General features: G+C 46.5%; 1 protein-coding gene across 1 annotated transcript in view; it reads right to left on the bottom strand.

Moving 5' to 3' along the window:
* The window catches only part of FTSHI1 (FtsH extracellular protease family), a 106,465-nt gene that overhangs the window by 61,912 nt on the left and 18,406 nt on the right, over window positions 1–26,147 (bottom strand). The window contains exons 2-7 of the mRNA XM_086817697.1: window positions 14,196–14,284; window positions 13,328–14,111; window positions 13,137–13,221; window positions 10,062–10,520; window positions 9,927–9,980; window positions 9,760–9,825 (exon numbers count right to left, since the gene is read on the bottom strand). Of these exons, the coding sequence (XP_086673823.1) occupies window positions 9,760–9,825; window positions 9,927–9,980; window positions 10,062–10,520; window positions 13,137–13,221; window positions 13,328–14,111; window positions 14,196–14,284 (1,537 nt within the window). The remainder of the gene's footprint in view (window positions 1–9,759; window positions 9,826–9,926; window positions 9,981–10,061; window positions 10,521–13,136; window positions 13,222–13,327; window positions 14,112–14,195; window positions 14,285–26,147) is intronic.

Here is a 26,147-nt window from a genome sequence, read left to right as displayed (position 1 = left end):
CGCCAAAAGCCTTCTTTGCAAGGTGGCGGCATGGCTTCCGACCCCCTAGCTGGCATCTCAAGCTTTCCTAGCCTCAGGAAGGAATATCTTCCCCTTTCTCCCAGTGATAGGTGGAGGTGGGAGAGTAATGGAACCCCCCCCCTCCAACCACTATGGTACTGGTTGGAGCTAGACAGATCTGCTTTGCATTCTTGTATACCCTACGCATATAGGTTGCATATTGAGCCTCTAGCAGTAGTGCTCCATCCATCACACCCCCCCCCACTAGCTCAGCACCTTCATACTTTATTTCATGTTCATTTTGTCCTTTTTTTTCTAGGCATCCAGAAGATATTGACAGTTGTACACTCACTTGTCTCATAGGCCGAGTTCGGTCTTTTGGAAGATGTTAAAAAAATCTCTCTCTCTCTCTCTCTCTCTCTCTCTCTCTCTCTCTCTCTCTCTCTCTCTCTCTCTCTCTCTCTCTCTCATAGGTCATTATGGCCTTTTGAAGACGTTAATATAACATTTCATTTCATTTCATTTCTCTCTCTCTCAACATAGCTCCTCATAAAGAGAAGGGTGAGGGGGATCTTGGCCCCCCCAAGATTTAGAGCACCAAGCTTCAGCCCCCGAGGACCCCAATGCAGAAGAGTGCGAGGCCGCTGCCAATTTGAGGCGAAACCAGCGTGCCGGCCTTCTAGGGTAGAGCGGCACCATCATGCTCACCAACCTGGTGTGCCCCAAGAGGATTCGGTTATGTCAAAGAATCGCTATAAGAACTTATCACAGCAACCCCTCCTAGATGAATCCAAGGCAGCTTCAAAGCTGCCTTCAATGAGATTATAACCACGGGCTCCATGCCAGAGAAGCTGTCAGAGGGATTGATTTATTTGATTCCCAAGGAGACTGGTGACAGATTGGAGATTCAGCGATGGAGACCCATCACCCTCCTAGGGACCACATAGGAAATCTTAGACAAATCCATCAGCCGGCTACTGCAACCTTTCCTCCCCGATTTGATTCATGGCACACAGACAAGTTTTGTTCAAGATCGGAGTATTCTAGACAACACCTTCACTTTTTGGGAGGCAGTCGTTTAGGCCACGTTGAGGCAACAGGATTTGGTAGTTCTCATTCTTGAATTTGAGAAAGCCTGTGAGACAGGGTGGACTGGGGCTTTCTGGAGGGGACAATGTGCCGGATGGGATTGCCAAAGGAGTGGGTTTGAGGTATTTCTGGGCTCTAATCGGCTTTGCACAGCCAAGTTCTCATTCAGGGGGCCAGAGGTGACAGATTCCCGCTTTCTCGCACGGTCTGCCAAGGCTGCCCATTGGCACCTTTTCTCTTCTTGTTTGTCGCCGAGGCCATGAGCAGTTTTCTGTCCGCATATAGGAGACAAGGCTATAGGGGCTATGTCTCTCCCTCTCTCTATCATTGACTTCCAGGACCAACGTTGCCTAGGCCTCTTCTTGCTTGAGCTCCGCAGACACAAGGACACTTTCTTGAGAGAGCTTCGGCCCCAACCACCCGCCCCCTCCCTCCCAACCAACAATCACCAGTTTCTTCCAGACCCAGGAGGTGGAGGACACCAATATAGTGGATCTTGTGGACCCTTCTCGAGCTGCTCTGGGCCTACCTCGCTTGAGAGGAGTCACCTCGGACCGGGCCTCCACAATCCAATGTGCTCGACGCCCCCGGCCCCCCGACCATTGGCCACGATCCCCTCATTAGCTCTAGATCCAAGATATGCTCCACCGCCATCAAGCTACCTTTCCACATGACATAGCTGAGGGAGACCTCTTGGTCATACTCATTAGCCCCATGCTTGATATTTTGGAGAGTGGTATACCATTTGCTGGGAGCTGATGCTGCTCTCATGTTTCTATGTTCTTAGTATTCCATGATGAGTTTTCATGGACAGTTTTGTATCACCCCAATGAGATAGATATGATTATGTTTTGTTTCTCTTTTATTTTCCATTCCATGATGAGATATGCCATGGACATTATTGTATCACTTTGGTCTCATATGCCCATTGGGCCTTTAGTAGACGCTCAATATATCTTTCTTTCTCGCACGCACAGAGACTATTACATACATACGTACGCAAGAACATACGTATATACATAAATACATATATACATATTTTTATATTTATATTTATATGTATGTATGTATGAATGCATGTTTTTGTGTGTGTGTGTGTGTGTGTGTGTGTGTGTGTGTGTGTGTGTATTGGACCTTAAGTAGACGCTTAATATATCTTTCTTTCTTTCTTTCTCGCACGCACAAAGACTATTGCATACATACGTACGCAAGAACATACGTATATACATAAATACATATATATATATATATATATATATACATATATATATATATATACATATATATATATATATACATATATATATATATATACATATATATATATATATACATATATATATATATATACATATATATATATATATACATATATATATATATATACATATATATATATATATATATATATAAAATATTTATATGTATGTATGTATGAATGCATGTTTTTGTGTGTGTGTGTGTGTGTGTGTGTGTGTGTGGGGACAAATTTATGAATTTGCAGCAGTTTATGCACCACAAAGCTCGGCTGACAGGGCAAATATATGGTCGCAAATGTTGGCTTATCCCTGGCTCCATAATGCATTCCTTTGTGGAGATTTTAATAATGCTCCATCTCCTGAATTTAATTCCACTAGAAGAACTCATATGCTTGGAGCTGAATGCAGAACATGGAATGATTTGCTCTCTTCCTGCAATATTTTGGACCTATGGCAGCATGCACAGTTATCTTGTGCATGCTGATTTCAAGGAAATGGTTTTGCAAGCCATTGAGCCTTTGCCCCTTCAAATGCATGAGGATATTGACATTGCTTGGTTTCAATTTGTTCAACGCATGCAGGCTGTGATCTGTGATTATGGTTGTTATTACATGGCCGACTTGCGGGATCGGATCTTGCAGGCTAAAGAAACATGTCAATCTATGGCTGATCTTGCTCAGTTTCGGGTTTTAAATACTAATGAACAAGAATCTTTAATGCAGGCTAAGCATTTCCTCATGCTAAATGAGGAGAGAAAATTGCAAAAATGGTTGACATGTTCGCGACATCGAGCTATCATAGATAAGGGTTACTCTTTCAAAGATTTTTTCAAAAATCTACATGCTTCAAGACAAAAGGAATGCATCAGAAGGGTGAAAAAATATGATGGTCAATGGACTCATTCTTTGTCGGAGCTCTCATATATTGCTAGTCAGCATTTTGCAGCTCTTTTTGCTAAACCGCCAACTACTTCACCTGACATACTTAATGCTCGTTATGCTTTATTGCATCATGTTCGGCCCATTATTTCTCCGCAGGATGCTTTGGAATTAGAATCTCCGTTCACTGATATTGAACTTAAAGATGCTTTACGTTCAATGGGTCAATGGAAATCTCCCGGATGGGATGGATTGACAGTGGAATTCTTCCATGCTTTTTGGCCTCAGCTGGAACAATCATTGTTGTATATGATCAATGAAGCTTGGGCAAATGATGTACTACCATCTTCTTGGAAAGAAGAATTGATTAAGCTTTTCCCTAAACGGGATCTTTGTGAAGCTTTTTCTGATTGGAGGCCCATTACTCTTATGCCTATCATCTATAAGCTTCTGACTAAGATGTTGGCAAATCGTATTAAAGGATTTTTACATGATGGTTTGCATCCTGCGCAATATGGTTTTGTGCCTCGGAGGCAAATCAATGATAATTTGGCTAATGCTTATATTGCCATTGAATATGCCAAATACACTAAGCAGGATGTACTCATTTTGCAGGTTGATATCGAGAAAGCTTTTGATTCTGTGCATTGGGACTATATAGCTATGACTGAGTTATCTTGGTTTCGGTGCGAAGTGGCAAAATATTGTGTATTGGCTCTATAATGACAGTGATGCTTCTTTGATTTTGAGCTCTTCTCTATCGGATTCTTGGAAATTGGGACGTTCAGTTCGCCAGGGTTGTCCGCTAAGTTCCTTGTTGTTTGCTATTGCCACACATCCTTTTCTTTGCTACTTGGATTTTTTGCAAGCTACTGATGAATTGCATAACTTACAGCTTCCTGCTGGGCATACTTTCCTGGCTGAAGATTATGCTGATGATTCTTTTTTTATGCCCAAGAATACGCAACAAGATCTTCAGAGATTAATGGAGGCTTTGGAACTTTTTGGTCTGGCTGCTGGTTTGAAAGTGAATTTCCGTAAGTCTACCTTGCTTGCGCTTAACGTACAGCAATGGCATCATGTATTGTGGCCCGGTGGAATACCTCCTGGTGGACATATCGTTCGTCATTTGGGTTACCCTTTGGGTTAGCAGCTGTCATCTTCACAAATGATTCAATGGGTTATGCTAAAATTGAATCGCAAAATTGATTATTGGCAGCTTTCCACTTGGCCTCTTCATGTACGTCTCAGGATAGTGCAGGCTATTGTAATGGCTTACATACAATTCTTTCTTCCATTGATTATGTGGAGGAAAGCTGATATAGATCGGTTTATGTCTCTGGCAATGGCAATTGTGTGGAAAACTCAACATCGTAAAAAGGGTCTTCGTCTTTTGTCAATGCCAAAGATGTGTTCTCCAAAGATACATGGTGGCTTGAACATATTGAATATTCATTTTCATGTGCTTGCTCGTAAATCCACTTTGCTGTTGGAATTTGTACAACAGCGCCAGCCATGGGCTATTATGTTGGGTCATATGTGTATGTCTATGTCTTCACCTGCTTTTGGAAAGTGGACTGTTACGTATTGGGATGCAATTTTCAACCATTTCGATGGAAAAATTGTCAGCTGCCCTCTTTCATCTAAGTTAATTTTTTCCTGGAAACAGGTTACGCAATATCTTTTTTGGAATCCGAGGCTTAATGCGCAATCTTCTTCGCTTCGCCTTGAGAGTATTCATTGGTCAAAGGCTTTTGATATACCCTTGGCTCTACGTGAGCCTAGGAAGGCATATTTCCTTTCAAAGAAAGGAGTTTATCTTATTGATGATGTTTTGGATGCTGGTGGCCATGTGCTTTCTTTTGTGGTTGCCGCCAGAAAATTTGGTCTAGGGATGCATTATAGATCAATCTGGCAGCTTATTCGAGAGCTTCTTGCTCCTTTTGAACCAATTACAGATTTGGATCGTTCTGATCGTTTGGTTGATTGGAGCCTTAGAAGAGAACAACCTGCACGAGGCCCTTTATCAATGGCTAAACTTTCGGTTCATTCGATATATCATCTCTTGTTGCCTGCCTCTTAGGTTCAAGAACATGCGAATCAGATTTGGCATCTTCATAAAAGTCAGGCTTGGTGGAAACAGCGGCTTCATTCTCTTTGGAAATGCAGTCTTCCTTTGAAAAGTAGACTTTTTTTATGGAGATGCTTGATTGGAGTCTTGCCAGTCGGCCTTTTCTTGGCTAGGCGACTTTTGGCACCTTCAACTTGTCATAGTTGTGGTGCTTCTCAAGAGACAGTCTTTCATCTTTTGTGGAGTTGTCCTCTGACTAGGACTTTATTGGATCCGATTGCTGCATGTTTGAGAGCCCACTTCCGACAGGCACCCTTTGGGAAATACTTTTGGATCTTTGGTCTTCTCCCTTCACCCCTTAGATCCTATAAAGTCTTCTTTGATTGGGTTCGCTACTGGGCTTTATGGACTACCTGGCAGTCTCGCAACAGGATAGTTTTTGCTGGGCCTCGTTTGGATGCTTACTCATTCTTCCGTTCCTCTCTTCAGCAATCTTTATATGACTGTCTCTCTCTTCATGAGATTGACTCATCTCTGTATGCTCTTTTTACAGATTGTTTTTAGATGTTTAACTATGTTCACACTGAACATAGTGAACACTCTAGTAGTCTCCCTTGTATATGGTCTTTTTGGTCGGTTTTCCTCGTTTTGAGGTTTCCCACCTGTAATTAATGACATGAAGCTTTACCAAAAAAAAAAAAAAAAGTGTGTGTGTGTGTGTGTGTGTGTGTGTGTGTGTGTGTGTGTGTGTGTGTTTATATGTGTATGTATATATTTATGTGTGTATATGTGTATGTTGGGTGTGTGTGTGTGTGTATAGTTGTTTTAGTTGAGCGTTTCAATAAAGCACTTGTCGAGGGGTGACCGTTTCAGCGTTTCCTGCCCCATTTCGAGGTGAAATGTTTTGCAGAGACGCTGGAGCTACTTGACTCTGAGTTAGCCAAAGACACAGTAGCATACTTATCCGGAGATAAAGGGAATCTCCAGAGATTCATTGATGTGATTGAGATCTTCTTATGTGCATCGGGCACTCAGATCAACCGGACAAGTCGAGTGGATTCTAGGTTGGCTCATTGCCCGCCCCGGCTTGGAGGCCAATTGAGGCTTTTCAGTGGATCCCGAGCAGCACTCTAGTTCGCTATAGGTCAGTATCGATATTTCCCCGGAAGAACAGTTAGCCCCTCTTCTTCTGAGCATTCAAAAGAAGTTACTATACTGAAGTTCAACCAAGCTCTCCTTAGTTGGCTGGGTCATGATGGCAAACCAAGTTCTTCAGACCACATCTTTGTGAAAATCCATCTCGTACTCTGGGGCAAAGGACCACCCAAAACGGGCACAGATCCGGGCTATGGGAAAGTCCTTCCAGGGCTCACCACCCAGAAGGAGTCCACAAATTATCAACTTGCCCAAGAGGGCAGGGCTTTGAATAGAGGGATCTATGATGACCAAGCACCCCTCTATCGAGCCCTTCAGCAATCCACTCCAGTTTCATCAGAGGAGCGCCTTTGTCAGCCCTTGATCTGGAACCCCCTGGTCCATTTTCCCAATGGTCATATGTTGGGGGCCTGCCAAACATATCATGGAGAGCTTTGAGTAAGGGCCCAGTGCAGTCACTCAAAGAGTGGCTTCTTTTAGGACAGCTTCCCTCAAAGACCCGAGAGAGGAGCCTCAGTGGGATACGAGGCAAGGACATCGACTCTTCCATCCCCCCTGGAGTGACTTTCCCCCCCTCTCCGGAGAGTGGTTGGGTTTGTTCACCAAATGTGATATACCCTCGGCTGTCCATGGCGATGATGAGAGGTATGCCTTCCTCACCTTCTCTATCGGACCACATAGTAGACTCAACAAAGGAAACCCTCCTTGGCAGAGGGTGAGGGTGATAGGTTTCCATGAGCATAATAGGCACATTGACCTTCCACCAGCCAAGGTGGCCAGAGAGGGATTCTAGCGGTTCTGGCTATGGGAGGATCACCCTCTCACACGACTTCAGTGGGATCAAGGGGAGTGGACATGGCACAATCCCTTTGATAGAGAGAGGCTCCCAACACCTCTTTCTTTGCTTACACCGCACGGCTGGGCCAAAGGATTTAAATGCCCGCGATCGAGGGCACTCTAGCAACAGCGGAGCGCTAGCAATCTCAGGGCATCCCTCCTCATTCTCTCTCAGATTTTTAGAAGAGGCTGTGGGGCAGTATTCGGCCCCGCAAAAGATCATTCTCTTTCTGTGGCAGTTAGCACACCGGAGCCTAGCAATTGGCACATGGTTGGCAGGGCCAGTAGTTTGCTCGAGGTGTGGCCAACTTCAAGAGTCCCAGCGACAATGCCTTTGGGATTCCCCAATGGCTCAGCATGTCTGGCAGAGGATTCTCCGCATTTTCATTAAACAAACCCCCCCCCCCCCCCCCCCCCCCCAGCACAGTTACTTGGGACACAGTTGCTTGGGCCACTAAGGCTAACGCCGCCACGGCATATGAGGATGGGGTGGACCTTACCTTTGAGGTCTCTCATCGCTGTATCTCCATAGTTCTAGTTCCATCTCCCACTTCTGATCATTGGACTCCCAGAGATGGGAGATTTGCAATAGTATTGTTGTGTGGCTTATTTGTACAGCTCGTTGTATAACGAGGCTATCGAGGGCACCCTCACCCCACCAGCGGAGTCCATCTGAAGCATCTAGCTCAATATCTTTCATACCCTCCGTGGACATTGAGGGAAGCTTCACAGTGGCTCTAATCGCATGCGGAAGTGCCACCGCGATTCCTACAGATTCCATGTCACGGTCCTTTTCTCACTGACAGTGGTGGTAAGACCACTTTGGCATTATAGACCTCTGGTGTGGTTGTTCCCCTACCCCTACCCCACCCCCCCCCCCCCCCCCACACCCCCATTGTATGAGGTAGCCTTCTCGTTCCAAAGCAGCCAGCTGGGGGAGAAGGGCACCCTTCCCCTTTTTTCAGTTTTCTTGATTATCGCTCTCCTCCATGGAGATGAGTTTGTACTTAGCCAACATGGCTGTTTTGCTTAATAACTAATGGAAGGATCTCTTTCCTGGAAAAAAAAAAGGCCTAGCAACGTATATATTACCTCCCTCCTCCCCAAGAAATCTGCTTGTTCGCATCAATTAGCTAGACTAGATCCTCGATTACCACACCATGCACTTTACGTGGCTATTGAGGAGTTCTCCAGCAAGGGAAAGGTGCTATTGCTTGGAGTTTTTAATGCTCATAAATCTGACAAACAATTATCAATGCTGGGTTTTCAGGAGGATACAATCTAACTTCCATAGATGGACTTCCAAGACATTTATGTCGGTCACAGCTTAAGACTCTCGCAATGGTACAGCTCCTCGCCTCCTCATTTACAATGGAATGCCCAAATGGCCTTCATCATCAGGCCCTAAATGCTATCTAAATGGAGGTCATAACAGTGTGTATGACTGTATCATGGGGTCACCTGCCTTTATTTCACACATCAGAGACTCACACATGCCTATTTTCCTACCTTTGTTCCCACAGCCCATCTCTCGTCCACTCAAGTCTTACAATAAGTGCCACTGTTCAGGAGACCTTAATCCCTGTACAAGCAAAATCCGTCTGCCCTCCCCGTAGTCACATGAAGTACCTCCTACCAGAGCCTAAATCAGGCTATCTCAGTCTTGAGAGGTCCCTGAACCCTACTCCGCATGCTTTCTTCAAATTTGTAAAGTCTATGTTCCATTTTTTGTGCATCATAATATTTTTAAAATTTAATGTACGTACAGTATCTCGTCTTGATGCATAATTTCCAAACTGGAACCATAAGCCTTCTGTACATGCAACAAAAGTTTTTAACCATCTTGCTTCAATGTGTTTCCTCACATTCTCAGGCATTTTGAAAGCTTTTGATAAATGAACCCTACTACTCTACCTGAATTTAGCTGTCTAGACAGCCCATCGCAGGGAATCATTAGCAGCAAGTTGTGATGACTTCAACCTTATGAGTTTCTAATGTTTCCAAACATCCCTTTCCAACCAAACTATAGTTTTATTATCTAATAGAGCATGGGTGAAGTCGGTACTAGAAAGCTGCTGGTTTTATATGTTACAAAACTTCATAATCCTTATAGCAGTAAGGCATTTCTGCAAAATGGTCATGCACGAGGTGCCCTTGACCTACATTATGAAAAGCCAATTAATCATAATAGTTTCAAGGCGTGCCTCATATCCCTTAGAACCAATCGACATGTTTGGACCTCCAAGAACACCTCTGATTGTTCAAGGTGTCTCCCAAACATAAACCTGTTTTTCAGCATGTCGTTGTATGTTTTACAAATTTGTCATATTTTATAATTTGTTCCAAGTCCAAAGGTACCATACCTCTCTAAGACTGATGAAGGCTACAGAACTGTACACGTATATACCTTAAACCTCAACCCTGATCAGATGCAAAGAAAAAGAAAATCTTAACACTTTTGGCACAATACCTCTTGCAGCTCCTCCACCACGTCATCGATTCCGGCAATGTCCGAAAAAAGTACACCAGTTGAGCCCTGAAAAGAAAGAGGGTTGTCACAGCAGCCATATACTCCTCAATTCAGTGTAAAAGAAAGAGACTCAAGAACCAAAAATAAAAGTGACAGGAGAAAGTAACCTCTACACGAGCTTGTGGTTTTGATTGACCAAATTCAATGGCTTGCCATAAATCCTGATTTCAAAAACTCAAATAAGTCATAATTATACATCATAGAAGAGCAAATCACAAAAGAGGTATCGGGAAATAACAAACCCATTTTGTGAAGTCTTTCGGTCTCCTAGTGAGGGTGAACTTAGCAAGCATTGCCATAGATCCGCCAACAAAAAGCATTACTGCCAAAAGACGGACATTCAAGTATAGAGCACCTGACGTGAGAAATTTATAGATGCTCGAGATGAGACCCGGCAAACCTCTCCTCCCTATGGTACCACTTGTAAAACCACCAAAAAGAAGGATCCCTAAGCTTTCAAGGAGCTTCACAAAGATTATCTGGACAGGCCAAAGCACTGGGATAACTAATGGGAGCACAATGTAGGCCAGAGAAACAGTCACAATGCTGATACCCATAAATGCCACTGCTGTGACAAAACCTCCAATTGTATATGCCATTGCAGCTATAAGCCCACTTGCAACAGCCAATTCCAGCACCACTTTGCCAGATATAGATGATGCCACCGGATTCGGATCCAATGGTGGTGGCACAACATACGGCTGCATTTCCAATTTAAAGGACAGTAAATATGCAAGTTAAGTAGCAGCTTATACCAAGTAATTTCTATATTAGAGTTTGTTGTTCCAATAACTTCTTTGTAATTTATTGTTTAACACTATTATTTCAAGAAATGAGGATTTTGGACTTGTTTAAAGCATAATACCTCCTCAGAGTACATTAAAACATGAAAAAAAGTAAAGAATCAAAGAAATCGACATAGATAAAGTCCACATCCTAAGGTGTCCGTCCCTTAGCATTGCTGCAATAAAGTAACCTGCTTGAACTGCTAAATTAGCTCCCATCTTCTGTTGTGCCTGAGGTTGAGCTCAAATCCATCCCTATATACTTTAAGGGGCTGAAAAGAAGTAAGGCAGGATCATGGGTAGTGGCAGAAAGTCTTTAACATCAGTGTAGTTATCCTTCATAGTCAGTGTACACATCTGTTAAGGCTGTTTCCCAAGGTGTGATCTTAACTTGATAAGGGTCTATTCACAGAGCTTCGGACCATCAACTCCATCATACAGATTGCAATATTATGTGTATATAGACATGTCCAAATTCGTATTCAATAGTTCATATATAAAAAAACTGCTAAGTTTCTATCATTTCCAGACATTAAAAACTGCTAAGTTTCTATCATTTCCAGACATTAAAAACTGCTAAGTTTCTATCATACGTGAAGATCACACCCAGCCATGATGAAGGCTGGCACTTCCAGACAGAGAACCAAACCTAATAATTTACAGCAAGAACATAATATTATCCATTCAGCCTGTTTCAAACACACATATGCATGCATGTGTAAAAGGGCAAATACATCCATCTAGATAAAAGGAATTGGCTTCAACCAACCAATTGCTCGCAAATTGGACAGCTCAATGGAATAGGTAGAAAGGTACAGCCGCTTGATTGCGCCTGTTACTTAGAGTAGGCAAGGGTTTCACAAAAAACATTTGCCACTTAATTCCACAAAACTGTGAAAGAGAGATGTGCACATCTTACACCACATAGAGGCCAGGAGCGCCAGCCCCCCCCCCCCCCCCCCCTTCCCAAGAATAGGAGAAAAATATCAGGTACAAGCTTTGAGGGTGTTACTCTCCCCATGGAAGTGTTAAGAGATCATCATCCCCTGCTGCTCTCTTCTTCGGTGTCCTGCTTGAGCCCCTAGGGCTGACCATGTTAGCATGAGGGGCTGGTCACCCCTCACACCTTTTTTCCCCCATTTTATGGAGTCATGTAGCTGGTCGGCAACCCCTATTTGGGCATATATATTGACTGGCCTGCCCCCTCTCATACAAACATTGAATTTGCCTCTTGCATGCCTCTTTGGCCTCTCCGCTTCTGCTTTGTGTAGTCCCTCACTTATGAGGTGTATCTTCCCCACCTGCTCGGGACTTCCGCCATCTTCATCATCTTTTCGATTGGTATTGAGAGCAGGTATACTCCTGCGTTTTTCTCCATCTCTCCCCCTCTCTCTCTCTCTCTCTCCTGCGTTTCCACTTTCCCATCTTCCGTTGTGCATTCTTTCATGGTATGAGAGCTCCCAATTCTGTTGCCGTGGTAGAGCCTCTTCCTTCAGCGTTTCCAGCCTACATCACCCGAGGGTGTTGTCCCCTTGTGTGCGATCAGCGTTTTGGAGATTCACGACTCTGATGGCCTCAAGTTTGTGGTACGGAGGATTTTCCATCACCATTTTCACCTTGGGAGCAGTTGCGGGCTTTGCTCGTTTTGGATAGTGTGTTGCTGATTTTGGAACATCTACACCTAGTGGCCAGCATTTTGCTGATTTTGGAGCACCGGTGACTTGCAGCATTCGTTGCTCCCTCTTCTTCAGCGTTTTTTTTGCAGCCCACATAACATTCAGTGCAATCTACATCTACACCTACGTTTTTGGTCTTGGACAGTGTGTTGCTGATTTTGGAACATCTACACCTACGTTTTTGGTCCTGGACTTCAAGTAGTGGCCAGCGTTTTGCTGATTTTGGAGCACCGGTGACTGGCAGCATTAGTTGCTCCCTCTTCTTGAGCATTTTTTTTTCAGCCCACATCACATTCAGTGCAATCTGGTGATATGTGTACGACTTCTAGTGGCTTCGACTTGCCGTTGGAGCATGTCATCATTTGGTCCCTTCACCAGTCTTAATCAATGTTTTGGGGCAAGCCCACACGCTCAGAACAGAACCAAGGTGACAACGAGGATTTTCCACATAAGAAAATTGACGCATTCCCTGGCAAAGATTGGCCTAAAAGATGGCTACACAGCATTGCATCTTTCTTCCTCGCTTGTTCTTTGGTCCTCGCCCCGTACATGGAGGGGAGTTTGTATCTAGCCCTCCAAGGCTATATTTAGCCCTTCGAGGCTGTCTTGTGTTAACTAATAGAAGGATCTTGTTTCCCAAAAAAAAAAAAAAAAAAAAAGACGTACACAGAACCTTGGTGCTGTCCATCCACCCACATCAATGAAAATATGCTAGTCCATTCATTGGCATCAAAATCAAGCTATAAATCAACCACCCCATACTCAGAAGCAAGTCAAAAAATCAATTGATGCAAAATATCATAACAGCCATCATGACCTTTTCTGAGAAAAAGAAGATAAATGTCAGAGTACCAACCGTGTATTGGGTCTCAATCTCCACTTGTGGTCCTATGTATTGTTTTAGTGCAATCTGTGCTTGATCTTCTGTCAAATGCATAGCCCTGAGCAGCATCAGAAGTAACAAAAACACTTACAAATAAGTTCTGATGCTAAGCAAGTATGTCACAAAAGATAGATATCAGATCAGAGAAGCATCATAAATCTTACCATTTTGTTCTGTGTAAACTCTCTTCTCCAGGGATATCTCTAAGGATTACAATAAAATCGTGATAAACATACTTCCGTGAACCCAAAATACCTCTGGAAGTCAACAAAGTGACCTGGTTTGCTTTCACAGCCTTCAAGAAATCCTCAAACGTCATTATCGGCAGCGTGAGTATACTTCTCTGAAAAGCATCCAAATCAGAAGTAGGTTCTCTGAAAGCCTCCTCAGGTACATATAATTCACCTTTGTACTCTCGAAGGAGATCGGACAAATATACAGATTTGTTTGAATTCAAGGACTGAGCTTGCTTGTGTCCCGGCTGGTCAGATATTTCATGAGATTGCTCATGTGACGTTTCTTTCCAATTCTTTACAAGACCAGTTGGATTTTGCAGCTTCAAAGCAGATGCAATCTTTTTCCAGAAAGAAACTTTCAGCAACTCTTTCTCCCTCAAGGTGTACATCTTACCACCGACAAGGTATTTGGGTTCTACTTGACTTGGTAGGCTTTTCAATACCTCAGTTGTGAAATCTACACCGTTTTTCCCTTCCTCCAAAAACATCCTGAGAGACTCATCTCCCGACAAGCTAACTTTCCTGCTTGAAACCTCATTTTCTGAGACTGAAGCACCAGAAGTATATTGTGCCTGCACTAGTGAGAAGAATGGTGACTGCTTGTGCCCATTGTTAGAAGACCTATGTGCATAGAAATGATTGAAATGTCTCAAGCAGTTGAAACTCGATCCGACCGCTGAACTCAAAAAAGTAAAATATGGGTTGTTTTCCCCTGCATCATAACCATTATGATCAGACCATACAAAACTCTCATAGTAGAAATAAAGCCACCAACCAGATCAGACTTGATAAATACCTTTTAGAAAATTTCTGTGGATGTTGCTTGTGTTGTTGCTTTGTGAACAAATTAATGGTCCACTTTGCCCATGTCTAAGCAAAGACAGCCTGCATATAAATTGAAACGAGTTATGTACCACAATCCTTTTGCTTGACAATCAGAGGGACAGTGTTATGGCTTCAAAGGTCATAACACTGCCGGCATATTATTTGAGGGTGGCCCTGAATGGGGATGCAGCATGTAATACATGACTCATGGGGGATAAAATAGAAGGGCTGATTTATTAATGATGTGCCTTCCTACTTCATTTATCGCCCAAGCCCTATATAAGTGAACTATTAGCTCATACGTGCACATCCCTCATAGGAAGGATTTCCTAGGGATGAAGACCCAAGCAAGGCCTTGGTCATGGCTCTAGCCACACCGGACAAAGATATATTTGGGTGGTGAACCGCTGGCACTATATATATGAAGTTTGTGTTCGTCTGTTTGTCTTGCAGAAGCTGCTTGGGAAATAGAGGGCTATTCAGCTAATACCAGAGCCACTCAAGTGCTTCAAGCCTGCAATCTTCATCCTCAGGTAAGCATTGCTTTTCATCGCAAGCTGACCATTTGATTCAAGCATGGGGATTGGCACTCTTTGGTCTTGTGCAATCACTTTTTGCTGTGAGGGGGAACGATGTGAATGGCTGTTTTTTTATGTGCGCGCAAATAAGATCACTCATCTGGAGCGTGGGCCTACGGGCTGTGGTTTGCTTGCTGTATTGTAAGAAAATCCAGGTCCCAAGATGTATAGCCAAGACTCTATGGTGAAGTACAGTTGGCGCTTAGGCTTTGTGGGAGGTATGCAGTCCATCTTCTTCCCCGATTGTATAGTTAGGGTATGTGCTGCCAGAGAAAAGAGACTAGGGTGGACACTCAGCCTCCCTCGACGCCAACAGGGCTGGTCCTATTGTGAATTCAGCCTGCCACCCATTATAAAAAAGCAAAAACTCCTGCTGCCTGCCTGAATGTAGACATACGTAGGGAAAAACACAACAGCACGATATGGGGAAAAAAAGTAATAACTTAATTAAAACAACAAAGGTGATTAATTTAAGCTCGATTAAGGGGGAAAGCATTAAAGCTTCCTGCCACCCCTCATTAAGTGTACAAAGAGCATTTTTCAGACTTTCTGAGGATGGGTTCATTGAGGGCCAAGGGTACTTACAAATACACATGTTGCATGCCATGCAGATAGTGAATGGCCAACTGAGGGCATCTTCTCATCACTTTAAGGTCTGGAAGAGCCAAGGGCAACCCAAGAGATACACGTATATGCAAACAATGCACCACTGGTGAGGTGGAGGACAAGGAGCACTAATTGTTCAGATGCCCACCATATTCTGAGATCTCAGGGAGATCTAATTCTCTTCCGGGACGGAATCTCAGCCCCCTCTCATGGGTCATGCAATATGAGGACCAAAATTGTTTCAGCATGTATCCACTGGAGCTTCACCATCACAGAGAAATCTGCAGATAGTGCTGAGCGCATCTTCTCGTCACCTCTAGGTTGAATCTGGAAGAGCCAAGGGCATCCCACAAGATGCACATATATGTAGAGTATGCAGTCTGCACCACTGGTGAGGTGTAGGACGAGGAGCACTAATTGTTCAGATACCCACCCTATTCTGAGATCGGAGGGTGATTTTTGGAGAGCATTGTTCGATAACTTTGGGACCAAGTTGCATATGTCCAGTGCATTCCATCCGGAAACACACGGCAAGACAGAAATATACAATCAACTTGCTTTTGATGTTCTCAAATTGTATTGCCGTGACAGGCAGTCGAAGTGGGAGCATTACCTTTCTTTGGTTTAGGCCATCCTGAACGACACTCATTCATTTATAGCATTGGTCGAACTCCATACAAGGCAGCGTTTGGTCGCTGTTTCTCATCACTTTTGACAAGAATGGTATCACCTTCCTTGGAGGCCAACAAGACCACAGAAACATTTTCAAAGATTATTTGAGTCTGTCAAAGAGCACCTTGCCAAAGCACAGGAACCATATACCAAGCAAGCCAACAAATCAAGAAGAGATGCCAACTTTAAAGAAGGGGACTGGGTATATCTTCAGATTATGAAGCAAAGATTGAAGCAAGTGGGCAAGCATTATATACCTAGATGAATCCAGGAACATGCCCAAATTCACCTTTGAAGAACGTGCATGTTATATGCTCATGGTAGTCAACCCACAAGACTATACAACTATCAACTCCAAACATTGTCCAAAATTATCCTTTCGCAGCTTCGTACCCTTTCCTATCATTACAAAGATCAATGATGTCTCTATGAAGCTTAAGCTTCCCGATAGTTGGACTATGCATAATGTTTTCCATGTTACTTAGTTGAAGCCCTACATTGGTCCAACTTTGCTAGATAATACAAATGAGCAACAATCGGACGTGGTAGACGAAGTAAAAGTAATTGAGCCTAAACAGATTCTCCTCCACAAGTGGAAGCATGGATCCGATCGAAGACAAAAACAATTCTACACGAAGTTTCGAGACCGAGGTACCCATAAAACAATATGGCTCGACGAAGAGTTCTTCCCCGAGTACCCCTAGCTCCTGGCAGACTACTTGGAAGCGATGAACTGCCGCCAAGCTAAGCAGGAGGGAATGTCACATGCACCCTGCAATGGAGTGCTATGTGAGACACTGGCACTACTTCAGTGCATCATTCATCAATAGGATTTTACCTTTTTAGGAATATTTTGTCGTATGTAGTGGCCCCATTGTGAGCCCCAGTCCAGGACATGTTAGGCACGAGCTACGTAGGTCCGTCTCCATAGCCATAGAGAGTCTGCATGTGTCAATCCTTTTAACCCACTTGGAGAATTGATTAGATAGTCCATGTAGTGTCAGCCTTAGTATTAGGTATGCATGAGTAAACCATCTCATTGCCTGGGCTAGCCAATGGGCCAGCCCATGGCCGCAAGAGCCTGTCCAAGGGTTGTTCATTGCCCTCAACAACATAGAAGGCCAGTCGGCATTAGGGGGCACTATGCTCCAGTCAGCCAGCCTTGAAAGGCCCAATACTACTTTGTTGCGGATTATAACGATCAACCTCTTGCATGCTACATTGGTATCAAAGCTGCAAGTTGTAACCCTACATTGCGCCGGGACCCAATACTATGTCGACTCTTATCTGCTTTCTCTCTCTCTTCTACTCTCTCTCTAAGTGGAATTGCACAGACTCACGAATATAAAGAAGGCTTTGTTGTGCATTATAACGATCAACCTCTTGCATGCTACATTCGTATCAAAGCTGCAAGTTGTAACCCAACTTGGCTACCCTAAAGTCAGAGCATTCTGTGGATCATAAAACTGCAGTCGAGAAAAACCACCCAAGCCTCCACAATGTAAGGAGAGACATCATCACCAAGTTACAAGGAAGATATTGAAGAAGAGTTCTACAGGGAAGACACACCTCCTACAGAAACACTTCCACCAAGCACTGAAGTTTTCATCAGATTGATCTTGGAGCCAAACACGTTGCTAAGGCAGTAAATTGAAGCCAAAGAAGAAGAAGCGGCACAACAAAAAAATAGCTAAAGAAGAGGCTGAAAAAGCCAAAGCAACAACTAAAAAAACTAAAGAAGAAGCAGAAAAGCCCAAAGAGCTCTCAGAATTGGAAAATTTATTTCTTCTCATGGGAATGGCTAGCCAAAGAAGCTCGCCGTGAGAATGAACGAAGGGCCGAGGAAGCTAAACGCAAGGATGAAGAAGACCAAAAGCAAGCAGAGCAAACTGCCCGAGAAAAGGCTTAATCATGAGGCTATGCAACTCCAAAATCAGCAGTTGATAGCCGCTATGTAAGCGAATGTTTTTTTTTCTCCTCTCCCTATATTGGCGAACCAAGGATCAATTTCCTCCATCACCCCAACCACCACCGTCATAGAAGCTCAACCAAATTTCAGAAAGTATAATGGTAAGTGTGATCATGCTGCAGTTTTACAATTCATTCATCAATTTGTCACATATTTTCCTTTGGCTAAGCTTTCAAATCCACAACATCGAATCCACTTGGCAACCCCTCACCTTTCACGCAAACTAATCACTTGGTGTGGCAGCATTGGTCGAGTCTACATGTAGACCTGTACACAAGGATTCAAGTCATATTTCTGACTATACAATGCGGAGGAACACCATGGAAGGGTAGGTATAGACCTTGGTGTGTGTTCCACGCATGGTTTAGTACATGTGGAAGGACTCCATGGAAGGATTGAGATCCTCGTGTGAGCTCCTGGCATGATTGGTTACATGTGGAAGGGCTCCATGGAAGGATTGATATCCTGGTGTGAGTTCTTGGCATGACTCAGTACATGTGGAAGGGCTTCATGGAAGAGTGGATACCCTGGTGAGAGTTCCTGGCATGCAGATGATGTCTCATGGAAGGGTGGACACCCTGGTGAGCATTCTTTATACCTATATGGGCGGTGCCCGAGAAGGGTTTGGTACAAGATGAATAAGTTGGGAGATGGAATCCAGAATATTATGCATAAAGCATTCGTATGTGTTTTGACATGCATGAATGACTTGTCGTGATTGCCTGGACAATGCCTGGTATTTCTGCTTGTGATTGTCCATGGGCTCTAGGGACGCCTGGAAACCCTGTGGACGCGTGTGTGCACACCTATTTGGGACTAAGCCGGTGGTCTTATGTGTTTTGCACATGGTAAGTGATCCCAAACTCAATTTACAGCTTATATTTTATTATACTAAAGTTTATGAGTGCAAGTGTTCACATACCCTTAAATTTGGGCAAACAAATTATAAAGTGTTCACATACACTTAAGTTTGGGAGGACAATCCCAAACTCAATTTACAGCTTATATTTTATTATACTAAAGTTTATGAGTGCAAGTGTTCACATACCCTTAAATTTGGGCAAACAAATTATAAAGTGTTCACATACACTTAAGTTTGGGAGGACAATTCACATCAAAAGGACCAATTTTTAATAAAACTTACTCAAGGTGGGCAGCCCATCAAGCCAAAAAAGCTCCATTAGTTGCTATTTTGGGAGGGGAGGGCCAAAATCAGCTAGGCGCCCCCCTTTCCAGCTGTTTTTGGCAGTGGAACATCTTAGGCTTGAGACAGGTGTCAGTTGGGCATGCAAAACAGCTTGGGAGAGCTGGTCGACTATGGACAGGGCTGATATATAGCTGGTCGCTTGCCTCCGCAGCTTCTACAGGCAAAGACGATTCTTCTCTCTCTCTCTCTCTCTCTCTCTCTCTCTCTCTCTCTCTCTCTCTCTACTCTTCTCTCTTCGCTTTTCACTCTGCGCCCGTTTCTCTCTGTGCGCCTTCTCTCTCTCTCGCCTGCCTGCCGGCCACTAGCCCCTCCGCTCGCACTGTGCGCCCGCTGCCCATCACCCCCTGTTTCGCCTCGCTGCTTGTGCCGCACACCCTGCCATCTCTCTCTCTTTCCGTCTCTCTGTTCGCCGCCCGCTGTTCGCTACTACCGCCCACTAGCCCCTCCGCCTCGCTGCCCTACTAACGCTATGCTGGCCCGTCTGCCTGTCCGGTAGCCCCTGTGCCTCCCTTTTCACACCCACCCTTCCTCAAGACCCCAAGGGAGCAACATAACTCTCTCTCTCTCTCTCTCCTCCCTACCTGTGGGAAGGGCTGCAGAGTAATCTTGAGGAATGGCCCCGAGTCTCCAAGAGAAACTCGAGGCCCTCGAGCCGGCAATGAAGGCACTAATCAAGGAGAACAAGAAGACATCTGATTCCAACCTCAATGAGGTGGAGAACAAACTACACCCGCACATCATGGCCCCCGAAGCACGGGTCACGGACCTTGAACAAGAGAACATAGCACTCAAGGAGGAGGTGAGTGCATTGAAAGTGGAACTCGTAGCCGTCAAGAACACCAAGAAGGAAGAAGGGAAAATCAATGACAACACTCTCACGGCCATCAAAGAAGAGATCTCCAAGGAGATCACAAAGGACATGGAGGGAAAACTCGAAGCCAAGCAGTCAGGATGGGTTGAGGTGGTGAAGAAGAACATCCGTAAAGAAGTGAGGGAGGAGACTCAAAGGGAAGAACATGAAATCATTCACACCACCATTGAGGAGGAGAAGATGAGGCATGCACGCCGCCTCAACATTCGAGTCAAAGGTATAGCCGAGACACCCCACTCCACTCCCGAGAAAGATGGACAGCTTCTATGCATGAAGCTAGGCTACAGGGAAGAGGACACCAAAGCATGGAGAGCCGGGAAAGACTCAACACGCAAGCGAGCCCTCATCCTACAGTTTGCAGGAGAGACGGAGAGGGTCACCTTCATGAGGAAGAGGGTCATACAACGAGGCTTAGAGGGAGCTCCTATTTTCTTGGATGATGATCTCACGAGGATGCAGCTAGAGCATAGGAGCGCTTGCATGCCACGAGTCTTACACGCGAGGAGAGAAGCCAAGAAGGCCTTCTATCGAGATGGTCGGGTCATCATTGATGGTCGGCCCATGGATTAGCGGTTTGGGGGCTATGGGACACAGACAAGGCCACTGACAGAGATACACATGGCAGTATGGAACTGTAATGGTTCACTATGGGTGCAGCCTGGACGACTGGAGCATATTATGGTGAGGAGAGGCATCAAACTTTTGACAGAGACACATCAGAGCCCAGAGAGAGGGCTACCTCGAGTAGAGGGATTCCAATGGGAGTCAGCATACAAGAGAACCACATGCCAGGGTACCTTTAGAGAGTCGGGGGGAGTAGCAGTTCTATTCTCATAGTGAGAGGAACAAAGTATTGAGACACGACCTATGGCAGCTCTATACACGAGAGACATGGATATCGCCTACACAACCTCTTCCACCGAAGATGCTATACTACAGAGAACACTTCATGAGTATCACTGATGATGGATTTATACAGAGGCCTAGATACATGGAGGGCTTTTTACCACACGGCTCCCGAGTAGCTATTGATCAGCTCTTTTTTTTTTTTCCGAGAAAAGATCCTTTCGTTAGTTATATAAAAACGCCCGTAGGGCTACAAAAGATCCTCTCCTGCTCACAAGAAAAACAGAGCAGTGAACAAAGCAAGGCAGCCCGGGAGACTCTCCCTAGGTGCTGAAAAGTACAAGCATCAGTACAAAGAACTGAGGGGCTAAATCATACAATAGGAGGGGGGAAAGCCAAACAGGTGGCTTGTAATGCCAACGGGGGGACCCCGCGTGTAGGGTATAGAAGGGGCCGCTGCGCCAGGTGGTGTGAAAGGCCTGGCGCCGCAAGATCGCCTCATCCGAGTCGCCCCGGATGCGGTCATACTGTCCTCGCAGGGTGTGGATCAACTCCTGCCAAATCCCCCGTCCAGTCTCTGCTGGTGGCTCCAGTCTCCCCTCAAAGGCCCTGAAACACCAGGCCCTCCAGGTGAACCAGATGGTGAGGCTGCTGAGGAGCTCCCATCGTAGATCCCTCTCCTGTGTCCAGCTGGCGGACGAGAAATCCGGTGAAGGAACAAGGCGAGGCTGGCCCCTAATGAATCTGATGGCTTGACTGTCCTGCTCCGTCTCATAGCCCATAGCAGGCCTTGACGAAGTCGAGCAAGCAGCGGCACCCCACGTAAACATACCCTATGGAGAGAGGGGGGCCAGAATACACAGCATCCGCAGCCAAATCTGCTGGGCCTGAGGGCAATCCCATAGGCAATGTCTCTGTGTCTCCATAGGGTGGCCGCATCGGACGCAGGCAACCGGAAGACCGCTGTAGACAAGCCAGGTGCCAACTGCTGAGCCCCTGTGGGCGACCAGCCACCACTGGAAAGTCGAGATCCTGCGGGCCTGTCGACTAGCCCAGAGCCGGGCCCAAAAATCCTCCAAGAACTCCTGTGAGAGTCCCTGTAGCCGCCAGTGCCCCGCTGCAGCTGGAGAGACCATCCTCCTCGCCGTCAAAATATGCCGCCCCAGCCGAACAGTATACTGGAAAAAGGTGATCTCTGTGGCCTCAAGGGATGCATAGGGATCATGCCACTCGTACTCCCCAGGGTCCCACTGTAGCCGGGTACCCGTATCCTCTGAAAGGTGAACTCTGCAACCAAAGGCGACTCCACCTCCACTCTCTGAAGTCTGCCCTCATCCTGAATCTCATAGTAGAGGCATCTGCCATCCTCAGTGCAAGCTCTAACAGCAATCAGGATCTCCAACTGTGTAAAGGCTCCCATCCACCGTGGGGCCACTAGCTCGAGAGGCGTGAACCACTCCTCTGTGAGTGCCTCCTGAATGTCATCCCTCATAATCAACCCCCCTCTGAAGTGACTCAGCCTCTCCACCTGGATCTCCTCTGGAAGACTGCAAAAGGCCTGCCAGTCTCCAAAGCTACGTGCTGGGCCTGCCGCCAAAGGTCCCAAGGCTAGACGAGGCCGAGAACCCAGCATATGACCCTGCTCTGTGCGAACCGCTGGGCTCCAAATGAGCGGCTGTCTGGCCCGCTCCTCAACACAAGAAGGTCTCTGAGAGAGACCCGATCTCAGCAGCTCCCAAGCTCTCAGGATGCTCAAAGCAAATCTGTCCTCCCATCCTCTACTGAAGCATGTCCTCCTCATCTCTATGAAGATCCATCGAATCTCTGGTGCCCAAGTGCCCCCTGCTAGGGGAGCCCGAGCCTGCACCCCCGCTGCAAAAGAAGCTCTTTCCAAGGCTCAGCGCCTGGAAGCAGCCCCCGAACAATAAGCTTCCCCAATAAGGCTCTACTCTGATCGACTGGATCTATAATGCCCAAGCCTCCCTGGGCCAACGGAAGTGTAATAACTGCCCAAGCAACCTTTGCCCGAGCTGACTGACCGTCCCACCCAGACCAAAGAAAGTTCCTGATCAGCCTCTGTACCTGGCTGATGCAAGAGCTCGAGAAGATCCAGCAAGACGTAATGTACCACATGGTCGCTAAAAGCACCTGATTTGCCACCACCACCCTCCCAGCCAAGGATAGCCGAGCTGTACTCCAATACAAAAGCTTCTTCCGAATGCTCAAAAGGAGCGGGGCAATCTGCTGCTCAGGTGACAAATCCAGTCCAATCTGGCATCCCAAATATCGCATTGCTGTGCCCGGAGGAATCCATCTAAAACCGGGGTCTGGGCTCCATGCCGGAGTGGGAGCGCTACTGATCCAAAAGGCCACTGTCTTGCGCCAATTGATCAATGCTCCCGAAGCTGCACTAAAAACTTGGAGCGACTGCTCTGTACGAAAAAGATTAGCCTCCTGGCCATGCAAAAATAAGCCCGTGTCATCAGCAAACTCAGCATCGAGCAGGTCCTCTCCTCGGACTGGGAGCTGGAGTCCTCTCAAACCAACCTCCTCTGCCGTCAAATACATGCTCATAGCCTCAGCAAAGAAGAGAAATAGAAACGGGGCGAGAGGACACCCCCGTCGGACTGATCTGGTCAGCTCAAAACTCGACCCCCGTCCTCCTGCAATCAACACCTGGCTACGAGCTGTGGAATACAGAGCCGCCACCCCTCTAATCCAACCTGGCTCAAAGCCCAGGCGAAGCATAGTGCCCTCTAAGAAACCCCAATCGACTCTATCGTATGCCTTCTCAAAATTGAGAAGCATCACGACCAAGTCCTCACCAAGAAATCTAGCTCGGGCCGTCGCCTCCTTGAAGGTGAAAATGTTGTCAAGGATACTACGCTCCTTGACGAATCCTGTCTAGGTAGCATGAATCAACTCCCCCAGGAAAGGCTGGATCCTCAAACTCAAGGCCTTTGCTAAGACCTTGTAGACAGTATTGAGGATCGTAATAGGCCTCCAATGCCGAATATCATCTGATACTCCCTCCCCCTTGGGGATAAGAAAGATCAAGCCCTCTGAAAAGCTCTTTGGCATCATCCCAGTATCCAAAACATACTGAAAGCCCCTGCGGAGGCCTGGCCCCAAAAGGTCCCAATAGCGCATAAAAAAGGCAGGCGTCAATCCGTCCTCCCCTGGGCAACTATGGCGCAGCAGGACCCTCAAGGCCTCAGCAAGCTCAACCTCTGAAAGAGGCTCACCTAGAACTGTACGCATACGATCTGTGACCCTCCTCTGCACATGGGCCCACACAGTCTGTCTGCAAGCATCCCGAACCTCACTGGCTGGCTCCGCTGAAAGCAGGCCTCTATAGAACCCAGTGGCAATGGCTCTGATCTCCCCGGGCTCAGTACTCCCCAGTCACTCTATCACCAAGCTGTGTCCACTGAGAGGCCTGGCGACGATAGTAAAACTCATGTCTCTGCTCCTCTGCCTCTCTAACCTCCTGGCATGCCTGGCTCAGCTGGGACGCCACCCACTCACATGCGGACTGCTGCTCCTGAAGGCGCTGAAGCGAAGCAAGGCTGCGTCTCAGCCGATGCTCCCGCTCGCGAGTCTCTCTCAGCCGTGTCAAAGCTGCAGCGTGCAGAAAAGAGCTAAGCTCGATGAGTCCCTGGGCACACTGGCCTGCTGCATCCTGGTCAGAGCACTGACTATCATGCCAAATCCTCTCAATGTCCTCAGCAACACTAGGATCTGTAAGTACCCTCTCTGGGATCCTCAACTGCACGCTGGGCCCCCGTGTCCTCTCCTCAAGTGTCAAAATAACTGGCGCATGGTCTGAAAATGAGGTGCCAGCGAGAATGCCAACGGAGCCCCTCGCTCCCCTAACCAGTCGCCCACATAAAAGCGATCAATCCGTGATAGATTAGTCCCTCCCTGCCGGTGATCCGACCGAGAGAAACTAAGACTTGTCCTGAGAACGGGAGAAGACCCCATGCTGCAATGCATCCGTGATCCTCAGTGACCTGCAAAATCGCTCCCAAGCTGCAAGCTCCGTGCCGTGCACTGTAACATGACTGTCTCCCACCCTATCGATCGGGTCCTCAAGCATGTTGAAGTCTCCCCCGACACACCAATGTGCGGCCTCTGGCAATGCATCCGTAACCTGGGTCCGGAACTTTGCTTTGGCACTAGCATGGTTGGGCGCATAGACGTCGAGCATGCCCAAGAGCTCATCATGCATCCTCAGAATGACATACTGTGCTCTACCAGGCACAATGATCCCTCGATCCACAATGGCCTGCTGCCATACATCTGCAAATAACCATGCATACTCCTCCTTGTCCACTCAAAGGGCCAAACCCTGCAGACCAAAAGGTGTCCCATCTACCAGGCATCACCGAACCATATCTCCGGATCCTGTTCTCACCCAAGTGGTGCTCCTACATCATCAAAATATCAATACTGCCACCAACCAAGCATCTCTGCAGCTCCTGCCTCAAGCAACCACGATAGCGTATATAATGTGCTCCGCCAAGGCCCTGTACTTTCCATGAGATGATCCTCATGGATGACCTACTGAGGTGGATGCTGTCTCAGCCGTACGGCGGGCCTTCGCAAGCGGCTTGGATGGAGAATAGTCCCCAACCGAGCGGCTACGAATCTGCCCACCCGGTGTGCTACAAGAATCACGGATCGGGCGCCAGTGGCTGGGTCCCATGGCGACTGCCCCCCGCTCAGACAGAGCAACCTCGTGTATGCATACATGTCCGGGGTCGCGTGCTAAGTCTGCCACTATGCAAACGACCAAATGACGAATCCCTGAGGCATCCACACTCCCGGGATCCAAGAAAAAATGAGCCAACTCCCATAGTCGGCCTATCGCATCTGTCACCTCCAGATCGCTCACATGGTGGGAAAACTCAACTGCCTGAGTCTTCAAAGTGCTAAGAGCGAGCTCCAGAGTCCACTCCCGGTCACATGGGCCACAGAGAGGGAACTAGAAGGCCACCGCTGAATCAAGGGCCTCCTCCTCGTGGGCCGGAGGTATCACTGCATGAACTCGGATGGGTGCTGGCTCATGGGGGCCCTCTGCTCCAAAAAGCCGTGTGAAGGAGTAATCAAAAGCCTCCGAGCGCTGTCTAGTGCCGAGGCGACTCAGCCGACTACGGATCGAATCGGCATGG

This window comes from Cibotium barometz, chromosome 23 (genome assembly GCF_041138505.1).
Source record: "Cibotium barometz isolate CiBa-2024 chromosome 23, ASM4113850v1, whole genome shotgun sequence".
In the NCBI taxonomy this organism is placed as follows: Eukaryota; Viridiplantae; Streptophyta; class Polypodiopsida; order Cyatheales; family Cibotiaceae; genus Cibotium; species Cibotium barometz.
This window is presented reverse-complemented; position numbering and strand designations above follow the sequence as displayed.